This window comes from Mya arenaria, chromosome 5, assembly GCF_026914265.1.
Source record: "Mya arenaria isolate MELC-2E11 chromosome 5, ASM2691426v1".
Taxonomy (NCBI): Eukaryota; Metazoa; Mollusca; class Bivalvia; order Myida; family Myidae; genus Mya; species Mya arenaria.
Genome location: NC_069126.1, coordinates 1,632,033 through 1,651,986, shown reverse-complemented (window position 1 = coordinate 1,651,986; position 19,954 = coordinate 1,632,033). Strand labels below are relative to the sequence as shown.

The 19,954-nt window shown below is 39.2% G+C and overlaps 2 protein-coding genes across 2 annotated transcripts; both read left to right on the top strand.

The window, feature by feature from the left end:
- Positions 1-668: 668 nt before the first annotated feature.
- LOC128234368 (uncharacterized) lies at positions 669-4,378 on the top strand. Its single transcript, XM_052948576.1, has 5 exons — positions 669-1,099; positions 1,267-1,574; positions 1,656-1,835; positions 2,085-3,224; positions 4,122-4,378. The coding sequence occupies exons 1-5, from the start codon at positions 669-671 to the stop codon at positions 4,376-4,378; spliced, it is 2,316 nt and encodes a 771-aa protein (XP_052804536.1).
- A 1,651-nt stretch (positions 4,379-6,029) lies between these two features.
- On the top strand, positions 6,030-19,508 carry LOC128235080 (transmembrane protein 192-like). Its single transcript, XM_052949795.1, has 7 exons — positions 6,030-6,172; positions 10,236-10,370; positions 10,692-10,828; positions 11,849-11,943; positions 12,684-12,833; positions 13,229-13,337; positions 15,297-19,508. The coding sequence occupies exons 1-7, from the start codon at positions 6,143-6,145 to the stop codon at positions 15,433-15,435; spliced, it is 795 nt and encodes a 264-aa protein (XP_052805755.1). The 5' UTR covers positions 6,030-6,142; the 3' UTR covers positions 15,436-19,508.
- Positions 19,509-19,954: the final 446 nt, after the last annotated feature.

Sequence of the window (19,954 nt, the reverse complement as noted above, 5' to 3'; positions counted from 1 at the left end):
CAGGTGAGGCAACTACGGATACACATATATAGACAGCGATGACAGGAGTGGCAACTACGGATACACATATATAGACAGCGATGACAGGTGTGGCAACTACGGATACACATATATAGACAGCGATGACTGGAAAGGCAACTACAGGTCCACATATAAAGACAACAATGAAGGAAGCGGCAACTACGGGTCCACATATATTAACAGCGATGACAGGAACGGAAACTACGGGTCCACATATATAGACAACGATGACGGGAGCGGCAACTATGGGTACACATAACTTGACAGTGATGACAGGAGCGGTAACTACGGGTCCTCATTTATTATCAGCGATAACAGGAACGGTAACTACGGGTCCACATAAATTGACAGTGATGACAGGAGCGGTAACTACTGGTCCACATTTATTATCAGCGATGTCAGAAACGGCAACGACGGGACCACATATATTAACAGCGATGACAGAAATGGCAATTTGGGGTCCACATATATAGACAGCGATAACAGAAACGGCAACTCCGGGTCCACATATAAAGACATCGATGACGGGAACGGCTATTACGGGTCCACATAAATTGACAGTGATGACAGGAGTGTCAACTATGGGTCCACATATACAGACAGCGATGACGGCAGCGGCAACTACGGGTCCACATACATAGACAGCGATGACAGGTGTGGCAACTACGGGTCCACATGCATATATAGACAGCGATGACAGGTGTGGCAACTACGGGTCCACATATATAGACAGCGATGACAGGAGTGGCAACTACGGGTCCACATATATAGAGAGCGATGACAGGAGTGGCAACTACGGGTACACATATATAGACAGCGATGACAGGAGCGGCAACTACGGGTCCACATATATAGAGAGCGATGACAGGTGTGGCAACTACGGGTCCACTTATATAGACAGCGATGACAGGTGTGGCAACTACGGGTCCACATATATAGACAGCGATGACAGGAGTGGCAACTACGGGTCCACATATATAGACAGCGATGACAGGAGCGGCAACTACGGGTCCACATACATAGACAGCGATGACAGGTGTGGCAACTACGGGTCCACATATATAGACAGCCATGACAGGTGTGGCAACTACGGGTCCACATAAATTGACAGTGATGGCAGGTGTGGCAACTACGGGTCCACATATATAGACAACGATGACGGTAGCGGCAACTTCGAGTCCGTATATATATATATATATATATATATATATATATATATATATATATATATATATATATATACAGCGAGGACAGGAACGGCAACCACGGGTACACATATATAGACAACGATGACGGGAGCGGCAACTACGAGTCCGTATATATAGACAACGATGACAGGAACGGAAACTACGGGTCCACATATATAGACAACGATTACGGGAGCGGCAAGTACGGGTACACATATATAGACAGCGATGACAGGAATGGCAACTACGGGTACACATATATAGACAGCGATGACAGGAATGGCAACTACGGGTACACATATATAGACAGCGATGACAGGAATGGCAACCACGGGTACACATATATAGACAGCGATGACAGGAATGGCAACTACGGGAACGGCTATTACGGGTCCACATAAATTGACAGTGATGACAGGAGTGTCAACTATGGGTCCACATATACAGACAGCGATGACGGCAGCGGCAACCACGGGTACACATATATAGACAGCGATGACAGGAATGGCAACTACGGGAACGGCTATATAGACAGCGATGACAGGTGTGACAACTATGGGTCCACATATATAGACAGCGATGACAGGAAAGGCAACTACGGGTCCACATATATAGACAGCGATGACAGTAACGGCAACTCCGGGTCCACATAGAGAGACAACAATGAAAGGGGCAACTACGGATCCACATATATTAACAGCGATTGCAGGAACGGCGACTTCGGGTCCACATTTTTTAACAGCGATGAAAGGAACGGCAACCACGGGTCCATTTATATAGCGAGCGATGACAGGTTTGGCAACTATGGGACCACATATATAGACAACGATGACTGGAAAGGCAACTACCGGTCAACATAGATAAACAATGATGAAGGGAGCGGCAACTACTGGTCCACATATATAGACAGGGATGACCGGAAAGGCAACTACGGGTCCACATATATAGACAGCGATGACAGGAAAGGCAACTACGGGCACACATATATTAACAGCGATGACAGGAACGGCAACTACGGGTCCACTTATATAGCCAGCAATGACAGGAGTGGCAACTACGGATACACATATATAGACAGCGATGACAGGAGTGGCAACTACGGACCAACATATAAAGCCAGCAATGACATGAGTGGCAACTACGGGTCCACATATATAGACAGCAATGACAGGAGTGGCAACTACGGGTCCACATATATAGACAGCGATTACAGGAGTGGCAACTACGGACCAACATATAAAGCCAGCAATGACATGAGTGGCAACTACGGGTCCACATATATAGACAGCGATGACGGGAAAGGCAACTACGGGTCCACATATATAGACAGCGATGACAGGTGTGGCAACTATGGGTCCACATATATTAACAGCGATGACAGGTGTGGCAACTACGGGTCCACATATATAGACAGCGATAACAGGTGTGGCAACTACGGGTCCACATATATAGACATCGATGACAGGTGTGGCAACTATGGGTCCACATATATAGACAGCGATAACAGTAACGGCAACCACGGGTACACATATATAGACAACGATGACAGGTGTGGCAACTATGGGTCCACATATATAGACAGCGATAACAGTAACGGCAACCACGGGTACACATATATAGACAACGATGACGGGAGCGGCAACTACGAGTCCGTATATATAGACAACGATGACAGGAACGGAAACTACGGGTCCACATATATAGACAACGACGACGGGAGCGGCAAGTACGGGTACACATATATAGACAGCGACGACAGGAATGGCAACTACGGGTCCATATATATAGACAGCGATGACAGGTGTGGCAACAACGGGTCCACATATATAGACAGCGATGACTCAAAAGGCAAGTACGGGTCCACTTATATAGACAACGATGACAGTAGCAGCAACTACGGGTTCACATATATTAACAGCGATGACAGGAACGGCAACTACGGGTCCACATATATAGACAACGACGACGGGAGTGGCAACTACGGATACACATATATAGACAGCGATGACGGGAAAGGCAACTACGGGTCGACGTATATACTATATAGACAGCGATGACAGGTGTGGCAACTATGGGTCCACATATATAGTTAGCGATGACAGGAGCGGCAACTACGGGTCCACATATATAGACAGTGATGAAAGGTGTGGCAACTACGGGTCCACATATATTAACAGCGATTACAGGAACGGCAACTACGGGTCCACTTATATATAGCCAGCAATGACAGGAACGGCAACTAAGCGTCCACATGTATAGACAGCGATAAATGGAGTGGCAACTACGGGTCCACATATATAGACAGCCATGACAGGAGTGGCAACTACTGGTCCATATATATAGCCAGCAATGACAGGAAAGGCAACTAAGCGTCCACATGTATAGACAGCGATGAAAGGAGTGGCAACTACGGGTCCACATATATAGACAGCCATGACAGGGGTGGCAACTACGGGTCCACATAGAGAGACAACAATGAAAGGAGCAACTACGGGTCCACATATATTAACAGCGATTGCAGGAACGGCGACTACGGGTCCACATATATAAACAGGGATGACAGGAACGGCAACTACGGGTCCACATAGATGGACACCGTGAAAGGAGTGGCATCTACGGGTCAACATGCATATATAGACAGCGATGACAGTAACGGTAACTACGGGTCCACATTTATAGACAACGATGACGGGAGTGGCAACTATGGGTAAACATAAATTGACAACGATGACAGGAGCGGTAACTAGGGGTCCACATATATATACATAGATAAATGGAGCGGCAACTACGAGTCCATATATATAGATAGAACGATAGCGGTAACAGGAGCGGCAATATATAGGCATATATATAAGGGTCCACATATATATAGACAGCGATGACGGAGCAGCCATAACGGATCCATATAATTAGACAGCGCTGACGGGAGAGACAAGGAAGGATCCAAAAAGACTGCGATGACGGGACTGGCCGGAAGACTGGTCCATATGCACAGAAATGCCGGGAGTGAAAACATCATGTTCATTGGTGGCGACAACGGGAGCGCAGATACTACGGGTTCCTACGGACATCACGGGAACGGTTACGACCAGGCCATGAACAGCGATGGCATAGCGGCAACGACCGGGCCATGGACAGCGATGAAGGGAGCCGTACCGATCGGTAGATAGACAACGATAAAGGGAGCGGTAACGACCGGGCAATAGACAGCGATGATGGGAGCAATATCGGTCGGGCCATGGGCAACTATGACACGAGCGGTAAGACCAGACCATTGACAGCGATGGCGGGAGCGGTAACGACCTGGCCATGGACAGCGATGACGGGAACGGTAACGACCGGGCCATGGACAGCGATGACGGGAACGGTAACGACCGGGCCATGGACAGCAATGGCATACAGGGGCAACGGCCTGGTCATAGACAGCGATAACAACAGTGGTCGCGTTTTGTCTAAGGAAAGCGTTAACGTGAGCGGCAGCGATCGGGTCATAGATAGCGATGACGGGAGAGGTATAGACTGAGAGAGTGGTCCATAAAGTACGATGACGTGAGTGGCAACGACCGGATTATAGACAGCAATGATGGGAACGAAATGGATTGAGCCATAGACAGCGATGACGGGAGCGGCAAAGACTAAGAGAGTGACCATCTGTGGCCCATGGAGAGCGATGACGTGGCAACAACCGGATCATAGACAGCAAAGATGGGAACGACAAGGACTGAGCCATAGCGATGCCTGGAGCTGCAATGATCGACTGGTCCAAAGACCGGCGATTCCGGGGGACGCAACGATCGGGCCATAGAGACAGTGGTGTCGGGAATAAAAATGACCTGGCCATATACAACGGTGACGAAATCGTCATCGAACAAGCCGTATTCGACAGCGATGACGGGGCGGTAGCAGCCTGATCATACGCGTACGGAAGTATAGTAAGGGGATATATGCAACAATGACGGATATGGCAACGACCTTTATGGCCATGAATAGCGGCGACGAGAACGGTAACGGTCGGGAAATATAGACAGCGCTGACGAGAGCGGCAAACGGCCTGGCCATAAACAGCGATGACGAAATTAGCAACGGTTGGGTTCTGATAGATAGCGATTTGAACAACGAGAGGGTTCGGCAGCAACGACCGTGTCCACAGACGGCGACAACGTAAACGGCAACGTCTGACCCATTCAGAAGCCAGCGATATGAACGAAACCTGGGAGGAAAAGTGGGCTCGAAACCACGTCCGCCGCAACACTAGCACGGCGCTCTGGATAACGGCAACTGAGGCAAGGGCCGGGCGGCCGTTTCTTACCCATACACATTACAGATATGTAACTGTAATATGTAAAATTTAATGCTCATTATTGATACAATAATGCCAGAATTATACAAAATCAAATATATGGTATGATTTAATGATAGCTGTTGCGTTCGTTATTTAACGATAATGTGGGATAAATGACTTCATTTTCTTAGTGGCAAATGACACCGGCATTCGGAACTCCTCGGCCATTTTTTCAAAAACAACCTCGGATGTATGCCGGTACATCTGTTGAAGTAGTCCGATTTTTTTTGAATAAAAGCATTAATTAAATGTTGTGTTTAAGAGTTGTATTCATTGCTCTCAGTTTAAATTGATTGCCAGCGAAGTGTATTATTGCAAACATAATTACGATTCCCAAGAGTTAAGTCATAAATTTTAACTACTAAATAAGATTACTACGCGATCTATTTGCGGACTTAAACGTACCACTTTTTAAGTATGTAAACCGTCCATATACATCCGAGGTTGTTTTTGAAAAAATGGCCGAGGAGCTCCGAATGATGACACCGGTTCATTCTATTTTTCTTGGGGTTAATAACAAAACTTCCGCGAAAATCAGGAACTAATATATTATCTGATTTAATTGTTTCGAGATTTAAATTGTTGCAAGAAAATGGTCAGCTTGTCTCAGGATGCAAGTAGGGTATGGTATTGACTTCTTACCAGTTACAAACATGCTATCAGCTTTTCGAACAGAAGTGAGATGTACATTTGTGTCTTGTCCGAATAGTGGTGTCCAAAAATGCGTGAATCATAACTTTATTGTCGGATGTGCAATGTACCCTATGATTAATATTCACAGGTATGATACCTTACATGTATATCGGCTAATTCTGTGACAGCTTATGAAAGATTAGGTTATGTAGCAAATTCTTGTAATATATGTCGAAGCTGACAACTATTGTTGTTGTTGTTGTTTGTCGAATTATGGCGTCGTCGTCGCCTATGGTCTCTATGTACTTTATCGAATATTTTTGCCGATATCATCTTTGTGCTTTATTCTATGTACTTGTACTCTTGTTACTTTGTTTTATTTTTTTGGGACTCCTTGAATTTTTGAAAGTTGTGTGTTTTTTAAAAAGGAATTATTTTTTATTATTTTTTATAAAATTAAATATTTATTGCCTGTTTGTTTCTGACAGATATAAGCTTAATGAATCCATCAGTTCTTCTTTCGCACAATTCGTTATTTCTTCTATTTCACCCGCTAATAACCCCAACGTAATTGCTGCATTGGGTATGCCATATCTGTATAGTATTTGCAAAGTTCTTTCTTTCAGTCCTCTTCTAGCTTCATCATACTTTTTACAGTAGAGTAAGAAGTGGTCTACGATTTCAGGAACTTGGCAGACACTGCAACAGTTGTCTGTTTGGTCTGGTGTCTGTTTTGCCCAGTGATCTTTTAGCCGGGTGTGACCACTTAGGAGTTGTTTGATTAGGGTGAAACTTTTTCTTTTCTTTTCACCAACGCAGTTTCTTACCCCGGGTGAGACAAAGATGTCATGTATGGCGGAAGACCTCTCAGAGTTACGGTATTGTGCTGACCATTTTTCATTAATTGCTTTTCTTTTCATCATTTGCATGACTTCACCTGCATCTTTCTTTTCATCATCGAATTCTGCTTCATCAAATTCTGCTGCCTTCTTAGCCCCTTTTTTTGCCTGCTCTTCAGCCAGCTCATTTCCCTCTATGTTTTTATGGCCAGGTATCCAGTGCACATGGAGTGTATTACCATTGTCCTCTAAACTTGATACAGATGTTTTAATGTTAAAAACGGTTTCAATTTTGTTCTTGGGAATCTCTCTGAAAATGCTGTTGATATTGCTCCCTGGCAGTCTGTGAATATGTGAATGTTTTTTCCTTGTGGTGTTGTAGCTGTTAGGAAGACCAGTGAAAGTTCAATACCCGCCATTTCGCCAGAAAAGTTATTGCCAAGTTTTGACACGCCCTTATTTAACAAAACTGGATTTCTTGTATCCTTCAAGATAGATGGCAGCACCCGCACCGGTAGGGCCTGGGTTACCCAGTGAAGAGCCGTCTGTAAACACTAGGATGTCTCCTCCAGATGTAGCATCTAGTATGTGTGCTATATTTGCTGTCTGGGTTTCCTTATCCACAGTGAATTGTTCGAAGTTAACCTTTTCGCGTGTCCTAGAAAGACCAATGTACTTCACATTGTACTCAAATTCCTTCTCTATATTTTCTAGATTGATTTTGTCTTTGAGTTCTGTGAAGCGGCACATTAGAAGCGCAAATGTTGTAGGTTTCCCTCTAAAACTTGACCTATTTGACATCCACTTGTTAAAGTCTTCTTTCAGTGGGTCTTCATCTCTTTTGGCTACAGTTCTGACCAGTTCCTCTGCTTGTCTCAACTTAATGTGAATGTTCATTGGTTGGGTATTTGTTAATAGTTCCAATGATTCTGTGCTTGTACTTGGTAAACATCCACTAGCTTTTAACATGGCGCTGCGTTGGACCGGTTCAAATGCGCGTATGCATTGGTCAGTTTAAGTGACCAGTACAGGTAAGCCAAAGTCCAAAATTGGCAAGACCAAGGCTTTGTAGAGTTTCATATATGTAGTCTGTGTGCAACCTCTGTATTTACTTGTGAAACAATCAAGTCCTTTTAGTGCCCTGTAGCCATTCATTGACTTCTCATGAATGTGGGTGTTGAATGACAAGTTGTTGTCTATGGTTACCCCTAGCAATTTTTTGTTTTGAACCAGCTCAATGGGAATATTATTGTAAACCAACTTCTTAAAGGGTTCAATGTCAGTTTTGAATAGGATTGCCTTAGTTTTTTCAGAGGCTATGCTCATGTTCCATATATTAATCTTATGAAGATCTTATTTGTTTTTTCAATGGCGTTTTCAATTGACTTGTCACTGTTCCATTTGCTGGCATCATCTGCAAATTCTGTATGATGTCCGGTCACTCCGTCCATGCTGTCCCTTGTGTAGAGGTTGCAGAGTGTTGGGCTCAGAACAGACCCCTGTGGAATGCCTACTTTAGAAATGATTAACGGAGACTTGTGGTCATTTACCTTTAGGTAGTATTTTCTGTCGGTTATGAACTCCTTCAAGTATATCCAAAGTCTTCCACGAATGTTGCTGTTGAATGCCTTTTGGAGTAGACCAGCCCTCCAAACTCTTTCAAAGCATGATTCATAGTCCATGATGACCAATGCTGATTTTTCACCCCTATTGTTGTTTTCCTGTATGCTTTGTACAATACGTAGTAGGGATTGCGTACAAGACTTATTTTTCCTATATGCATACTGATATTTTGACACTGCATGTTCTGTTTCAAGTTTCCATGTGAGTCTCTTTTTTTATAATTTTTCAAGTAATTTTCCAATGATGCTTTCTAATGTTATAGGTCTGTATGATTTAACTGTATTGTAGTTTTCTTTTCCAGACTTTGGTAGCATAATTTTTGGGTCTGTTTTAAAACCGCCTGGCAGTTTACCTCTCTCCCAGCATCTTTGGAACAAGAAAAGCAGACTTTTGCTTAGCATTTCGCCACAATTTTTCAACATTACCCCAAAAATTCTCTCTTCTGGACATGGTGCACTGTTCTTGTCAAATTCTTTTAATACCGATTCTACTTCATCAAGTGTTATGTCTGAATTTTCCATTGTGTGTGGATCTCTCACCAGAGACATTCTTTCATCATTTTCAATGGTTTCAACTTGATTTTCAATTTGGTAGTAATGTGTATGGCACTTTTCTTTCGCTTCGAGTGTTTCTTTACCATATTTTTGTTTCATTTCCTGAAAAATCTCCACATCAGATACTGCTAGGGATAAGTCTTCTTTAACAATAGGCTGGACTGCACACTTGGATTCATCACTTCTATGTTTGTTTATTATTTTCCAAAACTTCGCTGGTTTCCTAGGATCCAGCTCATGTGTCAATAGGTCAAGGTATGCAGTTTTTGCCTTTTCTATAGCTTCCTGGAATGCCTGTCTTGAAATACTAACTGCACGTTATAAGGCGGATCTGACCTTACCTGGAATTTTCTTTTTGCCTGTTGGAACTTTTTGTTGAGCTCATTTAATTCAGGTGACCAATAACCTTTGCCATGTGGACAAATCTTCTTCTTAGGTATCACATTTTCTTTACTGCTGAGAAGAGTCTCTACTAGAGATGCATACATTACATCCACACTTGAGTTTGTTTGTTGTTCAATCCAAAATATTACAAATATTGTTGTGGTTTTATCGAAATTGTTGACTTATTGTCACCGATGTTCTCGTTGTACTTTGACGAATTGACCCATTATCATCACATAGTACTACTTCACTTTGTACTTTAACTCTTGCTACTTATTAACTTTTGTTAACACCACTTAATTTTGAAAGTTGTATGAGTCTATTTTTTATCATTTTGATAGTGACGTGAATTTTGTGCAGTAATCTTATTATTGACAATAGATGTGTAGTGACCATGCTCAAAGTCAATTGATCATCATTCCACCCACAAAATAATAATTATTCATGCTGATACCTGGCTGAATAAAATATTGAATGCATGGGGAGTGACATGCAGTTTAAAATGCGCCAAAATATTGCTAATATTTTTTATTTGTACACATATCGCATGCTTTTTGTTTTTGTTTTGATCATTTAGTCAAAATAAGGTAAACATAAAAGTTTTTAACATCAACCTATATTGTGCGCCTTTAATACCAAGAAAATGTTACAGGGACTTTTCTTTGAGGAACACCAGGAGGATGATGACTTAACGGACTCGGCCAACCTGTCGTTAGTGATGAGCACAGAACAGAGTGGCCGCACCATCAACACAACATGGTCCATACTGCTGGAAATTTCCCTTCTGGTATGCCTACTAAACCCTTTAACAAAGGATTAATGTTGAGGAATTAGTTATGTTTAATAATCTTAATCTAGTTATGTTTAATAATCTTAATCTTTTTCGCTCTGCTTGATTGAATTAAATTTCTTGGACATGATCTGACCATAGTAAACACTGTATTGATTTAGAGCGTTTCTTGTAAAGAACTTGCTGTTTTGTTTTCAGAAATTCATAGCTTTTTTTTCATTCTTGGTAACCGTGTTGACCAAGTTTTTGTTGTTTTGGGGAAAATAAACAATACATTCTGCATGAATTATAGATAACATAAGTTTCTTTTTCTCTCAGATTGGAGTATGGGTATGTGTCTTTATCCTACCAAAGCTGTGTACAGATGAGAAGTGTGGAGTCTCTGCCTATGCGCTGGAGCTGTTCTTAGTGGCTGGAGTCTGGTTCATTCAGCTTGCCATTGATAGATATTACAGGTTAAACTCTACTAGACTACTATTTACCATTTATAAATGGATTAAATGTGATACAGCTAGAGTCTACTTGATTGGAGGTGTCAAAATCAAGAATGACATTTTATTTTCTGGAGAAGAAAATCCTGTTTGCTATTGGATGAATTCAGGCATTATAAAAAATATGAATATGTCGAAAATAAGCACCCAGCTAATTATGAGTGCCATACAGTATTCAGGTTTATGGGCTATTGTTGTAGAATAATATGATATTAAAGTTTTTAGGAACGTTGAAGGAAAACATTTCTATGACTGGAGTAAGGCTACAATATTATAGGGAGGGCTATTTATGAAAGATTTTCATATTATATATCTTTTTCTCAGCTGACAGGTTTTAATTGCCTGTAAAATGAATAAGAAGTGTGTCTTGTTATATCAAGCTCGAGATAACATTATTCATAGTGTTGTGTATCTGTATTTTGTAAGTGTATTGTGCACCTGTTGTCACATGATAAAGTGTTATGGTGTACTGGCACATTGAATTGCTCATACATGTATTTTACATTCGCAACAGGCTTAATCCTTAACATGGAACGTAATTGATTAAAAACACAACATAGCGCTTACTTCCCTTTGCATTATAAAACACTGCTTGTCAAGGGAGATCACTGCAGAGAAAGTGGTTTTATTCTACGGTGGCTATCTTCAATAAGTTGAACTTATTGGGGTACACCCTTACAATTGTATTCGTACAGATATGAACAGATGTTTGATATAATATCCTTATTGGCGCATATCAAAGTATATTTCCGCCAATGCCCACCTATCTCTGTAGCCCTGTTATATTGAATTATGATGGTCAGTCCAGATTCACTGTTTCTTTTGTACTTAAAATTGATGTTCCATGGATCATGTTAAGTTATGTGTATTTTGTCATAGTATGCTTAACAGAAATATGTACTACTTACACCAAATAATTGAACAAATCCATTCAATTCTTTGTTATCTTGTTTTGTTGTAATTTTTCTGTACATATCTGTACAGAAATCAACACTATCGGAGCCGACTGTTTGGGTACTTGAACTTCTACCGCCAGACACGAAACATCCGACGTCTTCCCCTCGTTGTTGCTTCAGCAGGTTCGTAGGGGACAGATAGCCTGCCTTTATTTACAGACCACTATCCAATTGATAATTAATATCTATCTTACTTTCTCTGCCTGTTATTGAAGCTTTTTCCCCTTCTATATTCTTGGATTCTGTTTATCTCTGGGACGTTGTTGTTTTGACATGCATCCATGGAAAGTACAAAGCAGAAATTTGAAAAGATCCAAATGCGCCATTCTAAAAAAGCCAATCCTTTATGGTATTAAGTTACGTAATCCATACAGTTTGCATTTTGATTTTGAAAAACAATGATAATCTTTACTAGATTTCAGGGCACAAGAACCATACCTCTGTATTTTAACAATGATTGTTCTTTGTTCATTTTTATACTTGTTTTTTATCTTGAGCATATTCTTTTAATTTTCTTCGCTTTTGTATCCAACTGTCTGTAACTGCTTCTTGTCTAAATTGCACTGAGTCTTCTCTTCCAAATTGTTTGTGTCTGCTCTTTTATTCTTCAAATGATCTGAATGATTTCCTAATCATGCTTCAAATATTTGAGCAGCTGCTTTCTTTTTCCAAATTGTGCTCTTTCAGGGAACATATAGATTTCATTGATAGCCTTGTTTTAATTAAAATCTTCTTAAATTTTTTAAATCTGTATTGCATTTTACTTTGTAATTCTGATACGTTAGATATTTAAAAAGGTACGTACAGGTGTGTATGTGAAATATTGTTCATGGTTTTATATTTAATGCAAAAATCACTTTCAGCCCTGTCCATTCTCCTGATAACGACCCAGATAATCATGGAAAAGTGTGTTCACCAAGTGAAGTGTGGTCCCCTGTCACGGGAGGGCTACATACAGATCGTAGTGTCTGTGTCCTGTGCGCTGCAGATTGGTCTGTTGGTCATTTATAGCAGTAAGTGGGCATGAATATTTCATATGCTTTGATAGATGCACTTAATCATAATTTTATATCATGAACCAGTGAGCTTACCAATGGTCTATAAAGCACAAGTCGGCATGCTTGGTTAGTAGAAGGGCTTGTTCCAAATTTGATTATTTTTAGCGAGTCATGTTTCAAAGTAAAATAGTGTTATAAAGAAAAGAGTTGCTTTTGTCGATATTGCTTCTATTAATTTAATAAGATTTAATTTTTATTTCTTTCTCATGGGACAGTATAGAAAAAAAGGAAGACATATTGAATAAGATTAATCAGTTTTTCCACTGTCAAGTTTTATCTTCATAGATAAAACTATTTGGAAGAAAATAAAATCAAAAGCAAACAACTTGTATAAATGTTTTTTTTTCCAGTCCGCACAATCCAGTTCAACAGAAGTGGAGCCTCCCCCGATGTTAACCAGGAGGAATTGATGACCAGCTTCCTACAGACTAACTCTATTTCATCAGATATCGGCTTCAGGTAAGCCCTGTGTTATCAGATATCTACTTCAGGTAAGCCCTGTTTAATCAGTTATCGGCTTCAGATAAGCCCTGTGTAATCAAATATCGGCTTTAGATAAGCCCTGTGTTATCAGATATCGGCTTTAGATGAGGACTGTATTATCAGATATCGGCTTTAGATGAGGCCTGTGTTATCAGATATCAACTTTAGATGAGGCCTGTGTAATCAGATATCAGCTTCAGATAAGCCCTGTGTAATCAAATATTGGCTTCAGGTAAGCCCTTTGTTATCAGATATCGGCTTTAGATGAGGACTGTGTTATCAGATATCAGCTTAAGATGAGGCCTGTGGTATCAGATATTGGCTTCAGGTAAGCTCTGTATTATCAGATATCAACTTTAGGTGAGGCCTGTGTTATCAGATATGGGCTTTAGGTAAGCTATGTGTTATCAGATATTGACTTTAGGTAAGCCCTATGTTATCAGAAATAGGCTTCAGATAAGCATGCTGTTATCAGATTTTGGCTTTAGATGAGGCCTGTGTTAACAGATATCGGCTTCAGGTAAGCTCTGTGTTATCAGATATCGGCTTAAGGTAAGCCCTGTTTAATCAGATATCGGCTTCAGATAAGCCCTGTGTAATCAAATATTGGCTTTAGATAAGCTCTGTGTTATCAGATATTAACTTAAGATGAGGCCTGTGTTTTCAGATGTGGGCTTCAGATAAGCCCTGTGTTATCAGATATTCGCTTTAGATGAGGCCTGTCTTATCAGGACTCGGCTTCAGGTAAGCTCTGTGTTATCAGATATAAGCTTTAGATGAGGCCTGTGTTATCAGATATCTGCTTAAGGTAACCTCTGTGTTATCAGATATCTACTTTAGGTAAGCCCTGTGTTATCAGATGTGGGCCTCAGATAAGCCATGTGTTATCAGATATTTGCTAGTTTAGCCCTGTGTTATCAGATATCGGCTTCAGGTAAGCCCTGTGTTATCAGATTTAGGCTTCAGGTAAGCCCTTTGTTATCAGATATCGGCTTCAGGTAAGCCCTTTGTTATAAGATATATCCGCTTCAGGTAAGCCCTGTGTTATCAGATATAGGCTTCAGGTAAGCCCTGTGTTATCAGATATCGGCTTCAGGTAAGCCCTTTGTTATCAGATATATTTGCTTCAGGTAAGCCCTGTGTTATCAGATATCAGCTTAAGGTAAGGCCTGTATTGGACAATTGATGAACTTCAGATCGAAATTCCTTATGAATACAGGTAAGCAGTTTCTAATCTAAAAATCTTATTTCCTACCCAACAAAACTTCTCATCTGACACGTGGTTCAGAACCCTGTTCGACAAATTATTCAAGGTCATCTTAGTCAAAAGAAAAGGAGACAAAATTTGCTTGATGATTTGAAATCGGGCCATTTCCTTGACATCCAACAGATGGCAAATTTCTTTTAAAATCGTGCAAAAATCCCTTTCTTAGCATGTCACTCCATGAATTTTTATTCACAATAGAATGATTTTAGTGCAAGTATCTCGTAGGCAAAGCTTCCTTTAGGCCATGGCCTAGATTTGTTTCTAAAATATAAAAACTGAAAAATTCCAGGTATACAAGTTACAGGCTCTAAGAGATCAGTGTTCTTGGAAATGTACACACTGCTAGGAAATATGCACCAAAAGCACCTCCAACAATCTAGCTAGTAAAAACTCCAGGGGGGGCATACCTTGCACCCACATCTAGAAAATAGTCTACACTACATTTTTAGCCAAACTGTGCACTGGAACTTGCTCTCAAATTACTCAAAAATAAGGCCTGAAAGTTCAAAATATTCGACTGAATTGATATTACTAAAGAAAGGAGGTCGAAGCAGTAGGTAAATTAAAACTAATAATCTCGTACAATTCTAAGTGTGTCATTACTTACTTAGGTATGGTAATGTTGGACCAGCAATTCTTAATTTTACAATTTCAATTCATTCTTTTAGAGATGCAGGGTTGCTTGACCAGGTTCTAGAGAAGCAAGCGGACATGATTCGATACCTCCGACAGCACAATGAACAGCTAAGCAGGAGGATTCTCACTCTGTCTGAAGAAAACGAGAGTTTACAACTGCGGAAAAAATGAAGGGTTTTTCACAGTCAAATGTGATTTATCATAGTAGAATTTATAATTAAGATTTATATCCGGCCCGAATTGCTCGAACAATCTCAATTCCCTTACAACAGGCTCGAGCTAAGCACACTATTTTTCCTTTTGGTATTCTTTATGATATTCTCACTTTGAAGAGTTTGGAGTCTTTAAAAGGAAAATATCATGATGATATTAGCCAAATACACTTTTTTGTTTTGTATTATCAAGTTATGTTATTTGGCTAAATGAAGTAAGATACTTGAGCTTGTTTCACTTAAGGTTGTCGAGAAATTGGCGCCATCATGGTCTTGATAACAGTTTCTTGTCGCAGGATTAATGGATGAGGAAATATACGTTCACAGTTGCACTATGAACAAAATGAACTTCGGACAAAAAAAAACCCCAACACTTGGCAAAACACACATATTGCTTTGAGCAAAAAACAATCAACACTTCGGACAAAAAACACACACACTTGAATTTTTGTGTGACTTTCTTGCTTCGCTATGCAGGGTAATTACATGTATCTGTACAAGTTTCTTGTTGCTATTCAGGCAGTTATTTGTTAACCATATTTCGTTATCAGTGAGACATTCAAAATAGTTAGTACAATTTGTTAAAAAAATATGTTGTTGTTCACCTCTTATGTTGAACAATCCTAACTTGCAAATTTCTGATTTCTGTTTTTCCCCTAACTTGTAATAGTTTTTCTTTTCTCTACAAAGGGTAGTTGAGATGTATGTCATTATTTATTTGGAACAAATAGATTGAATTCCACTTCCATTGTTCAACTTGTGGCTTCCATGCCTTCATGTTATTTAATGTTCATGAACAAATTCAACTTTACATTTGTAGCATTTTTTTTAATGCTCTGCAACGTATACATCTTTGCAACCACGGTACTTTCTTCTGTCACACTCCATGATAAATACAGTGGAAAAATTGACTGACAAAATTTTGTTTCAATGAGTATGCTTGAGGCAGGGGAGACAACTTCAAGAAAATTACATGTAACAATTAAATACGCTCCATTCATCACGCATTGTCAGTTGTCTCCATAATCGAGTGGGCAACGAAGCTGTTTTAAAATTTGTAGTGACCTGGCAAACAAAGTTCAATTCCAGCTCACGAGACAATGTTTTCAGTGTCTGTGCATATATCTGCGTTGGTTCATTGTGGAACAAATGAAACTGCCTCTTTAATTATTCATAATTATGAGGTTTTATTAGCCAACTTGCCAACATTACACCACGAAGCATAGTACAGATGTGTATTGGTAGTATCCAAAGATGCATTGTATTTAAAGTTTTTATAAAAAAAAAAAATTGTGATATTTATAAATATATTCCATTGTACATTGTATTCCTATATAACTGGATTCTAGTCATATATGTAATTAGAGACTGTCGTATTGTTGTTTTGGCTTGTTTTCAGTTATAATCTAAGAAAATATTATATGGTCTATTTTATTTAAACACACAACACACCCAGCCCAGAAAGACAAAATGATAAGAAATTCCATAGAAGAGGTCCCTGTTAAATTTTTTATACAAATTTGAAAAATCTTATTTGGGACTATCCGTATTTGGGACTATCCATATTTGGGACTATCCGTATTTGCTCCACAAACAGTAATGAACTGTTTTTTCTAAAACAAATCTTGATTTCATTATATTATCCCAAAGTTAAAATAATTAAGACATTCTTGTAGATCTCAATCTGCACGTCCACTATTACTGTCTTCATTTCATCTCTTAGAATCTGATATCTTTCTTTTCATGTGGCTTGAAAAAAGGGGTTACATTTATTGAAAATAATGTGAATACATGACGCGTATGTCACATCTTTTAAAGCCAAAACAACCTGCCAAATTATGCTGCCAGGGTTAAATGCTGATTCAAAATAAAATTGAAATATTTTTAGCATATGACTATGAATCTATGTCTAAGAATATCTAAATACATGTTTCTGAAACACTGTTTTCACACTTGTCACTATAACACAATACTTATACTTATGGTATCTTATACATTTCCTAATACTTAGTATTACACAAGATAAGTTTCAAAATAATAATGAACACATAATATTTACACCTTTATTGAAATGTCTTAAACCCTGTTTGCCTTCGCAGCAGCATACAGGCTGCCGAGCCTACGTTTCTTCACAGCCTTCCAATGTTGCACAGCTTTGTTTTATGGAAATTCCTCAACACTGGGTACCTTGGTGAGTTGTATAAGGATCTGTAAGGAGTCTGCATGAGAGAAACTTTTGGCTTATAACTTTAATATTGTTCTGGAGGCTCAACCCTTGCTCACATGCTATGCTACTGACAGGAATGCACAATGAGATATGCAACTTTTCTGTCAGAATGCTGAACAGTTTGCCTGTGTTCTCATCACTCAAGGTTTCGTTAGAATGCCTTAAATACAGGAAATTTGTTATGTAGCACCTCTAGTCCATTGGCAATATCTGATGTTGATCAGATTCTGAGTTTGAGTTTAGGCTCTTCCATCACCTTCTTCATGTCTTCAAGCTTGCTTGTTCAGATGCCTGAGCCAGTCACATGGATGTACAGGTTCTTCAGAATCTGTTTGTAGGTCTGGACATCTGGAATTGCCTTTGGTGCATCCGAGCAGTTTATGGGATGTTTGTGGGCTATACAGTGAACATGTGTCATATATGGCAAGTCCTTAGGCGGCCTTAGCACCTATACTGCTATTATTTCCAAACATGACTGATTCACCATTAAATCTATTCAATAGACTGGACTGTATGACAGAGATGTAGATGATCACAGAAGATGTACATGTAGTGCAGTTTCATCAAAATTAGTACATTTCAGGAGTTTTGTGCAAGACTTTTGTAACATCTGCTATTTCTATTTTAAGTTAAAACTGTCTCGCGCTTAGCCCGCAATTTCAAGAGTGTTTGGAGGAAATATTACCAACAACTGTGCAAGAGCAACGACCCTTAATCACCATTTTGAAGAATGGTTGCTATCTTGATTAGATTATTGTGTTGTGAAGAAAAATAATGAAATCTACAGAAATTATTTTTCTATAATTTGGGCAAATGAGTAAAATAATTGATTCTAAGCGACATTGTATTATTCATAGGAAAATGGAAACAAAGACCTTTTTTGATAAAGGTGTATCAACAATTTATGAAAATAGTATGTTCATTAAATAAATTTAATATGAAAGTGGGCAGTTTGAATGTATATGTACGCACAATACACTCGTTATCCAGAGCTATGTGTGCACCTAATACCTAATCCTGATTACAACTGATAACGAGTCAAAACAATCGGACTTCCTCTATGTATTATGTATAATTGTGTAATTATTTTATTGTTGACCATAGTTTGGTTAATAAATTTTACAGAAATTGTATAGCCAGGGCCATCTTTATTAACAGTATGCTTGAAGTCACCTGATGGGCTTACCAGAAGTACCCCCTTAACTAGGTCATATTAATGTAGCGATGTCTTGTTCAATTAATGTGTAGAACGACTGTGAATAAGTTTTAAGTCTTGCCCTACAATATGATTGTCTTTTATGCAATATCAAAGCCATTATAAAAACATTTTCAATGTTCATACAAACAAAACTTTGTTTAGAGGGAAAAGGTGTCCGCTTGTTTGAAACGTTTCAGGTTTCATCAAGAGTACCCTCTTCTGATCTCACATTAAAAACGTTAGTAATGTATGTGTATGCATGTGTTTTGATCGTATTTATTGTTACCAACAATAGTTCCATAATAATGTAGATGTGCATGGCCATTTTGTATATTTATTGATAGAGTATAACTATATTGGTGTTTACCTGTATCACTGTTACCGGTATTTGAAATACAAAATGTCAGTTTAAAAGGAACCACATTAAGATGTTAATTTATGTGAATGAATTATTTATCTCGCCAAAGCTATGATTTTGTATGAAGTGGTTTATTTCTTATGATTATTTGTTCTAGACAAAATTGTATATAAATAGAATATTTTATATTTGTTATTTCTATTTGTATTATTACCATGACTCTGAACAATTCTTCAATAAAGAATTTTCTTAAAATGTTTGTCATGTTATTGCACCCGGAAGAGGCTATATTCTCCCACCTCAGATAACTAGATCCAAAAATTTAATCATGCTAGAAATTCTAATCTTGCCCACGGGCAAAGATAAAAGAAGCACCCGTATGGAACTTTTTTTTAATGGTCATCACAAAGTAATTACCTCCCTTGTTGAAGACTGCTGTCTGTAGCATCATAGAAACCTTGTCTTGTGGCAATATATAGAATGCTAATTAATTATTTCTCGCTTCAAAATGTCACCAGAAAATGGTCTTCACCCACCTTTCAAGAAATAATGCTTCACTCTTTTCAGAACTATTTAAAGACTGATTTGACTATTAACATAACCTTAATCACTGCGCGCATATCCATGACAACCACAAATTATCACTTATCCATACGCATTTTCATTATGCACAAGAGTTCCAGCAAAAAATACAT

What these genes read in the sequence shown, in the direction of transcription:
- LOC128234368 (XM_052948576.1), top strand. Translation starts at nt 669, where the DNA reads ATGACAGGTGTGGCAACTACGGGTCCACATGCATATATAGACAGCGAT. An exon ending in ATATATAGACAGCGATGACA is followed by an intron (nt 1,836 to 2,084) that starts GTAACGGCAACT and finishes ACAATGATGAAG; the next exon opens with GGAGCGGCAACTACTGGTCC. An exon ending in AGACAGCGATGACGGGAAAG is followed by an intron (nt 3,225 to 4,121) that starts GCAACTACGGGT and finishes CCATATAATTAG; the next exon opens with ACAGCGCTGACGGGAGAGAC.
- LOC128235080 (XM_052949795.1), top strand. Translation starts at nt 6,143, where the DNA reads ATGGTCAGCTTGTCTCAGGATGCAAGTAGG. An exon ending in TGCTGGAAATTTCCCTTCTG is followed by an intron (nt 10,371 to 10,691) that starts GTATGCCTACTA and finishes TTTTTCTCTCAG; the next exon opens with ATTGGAGTATGGGTATGTGT. An exon ending in TCATCAGATATCGGCTTCAG is followed by an intron (nt 13,338 to 15,296) that starts GTAAGCCCTGTG and finishes TCATTCTTTTAG; the next exon opens with AGATGCAGGGTTGCTTGACC.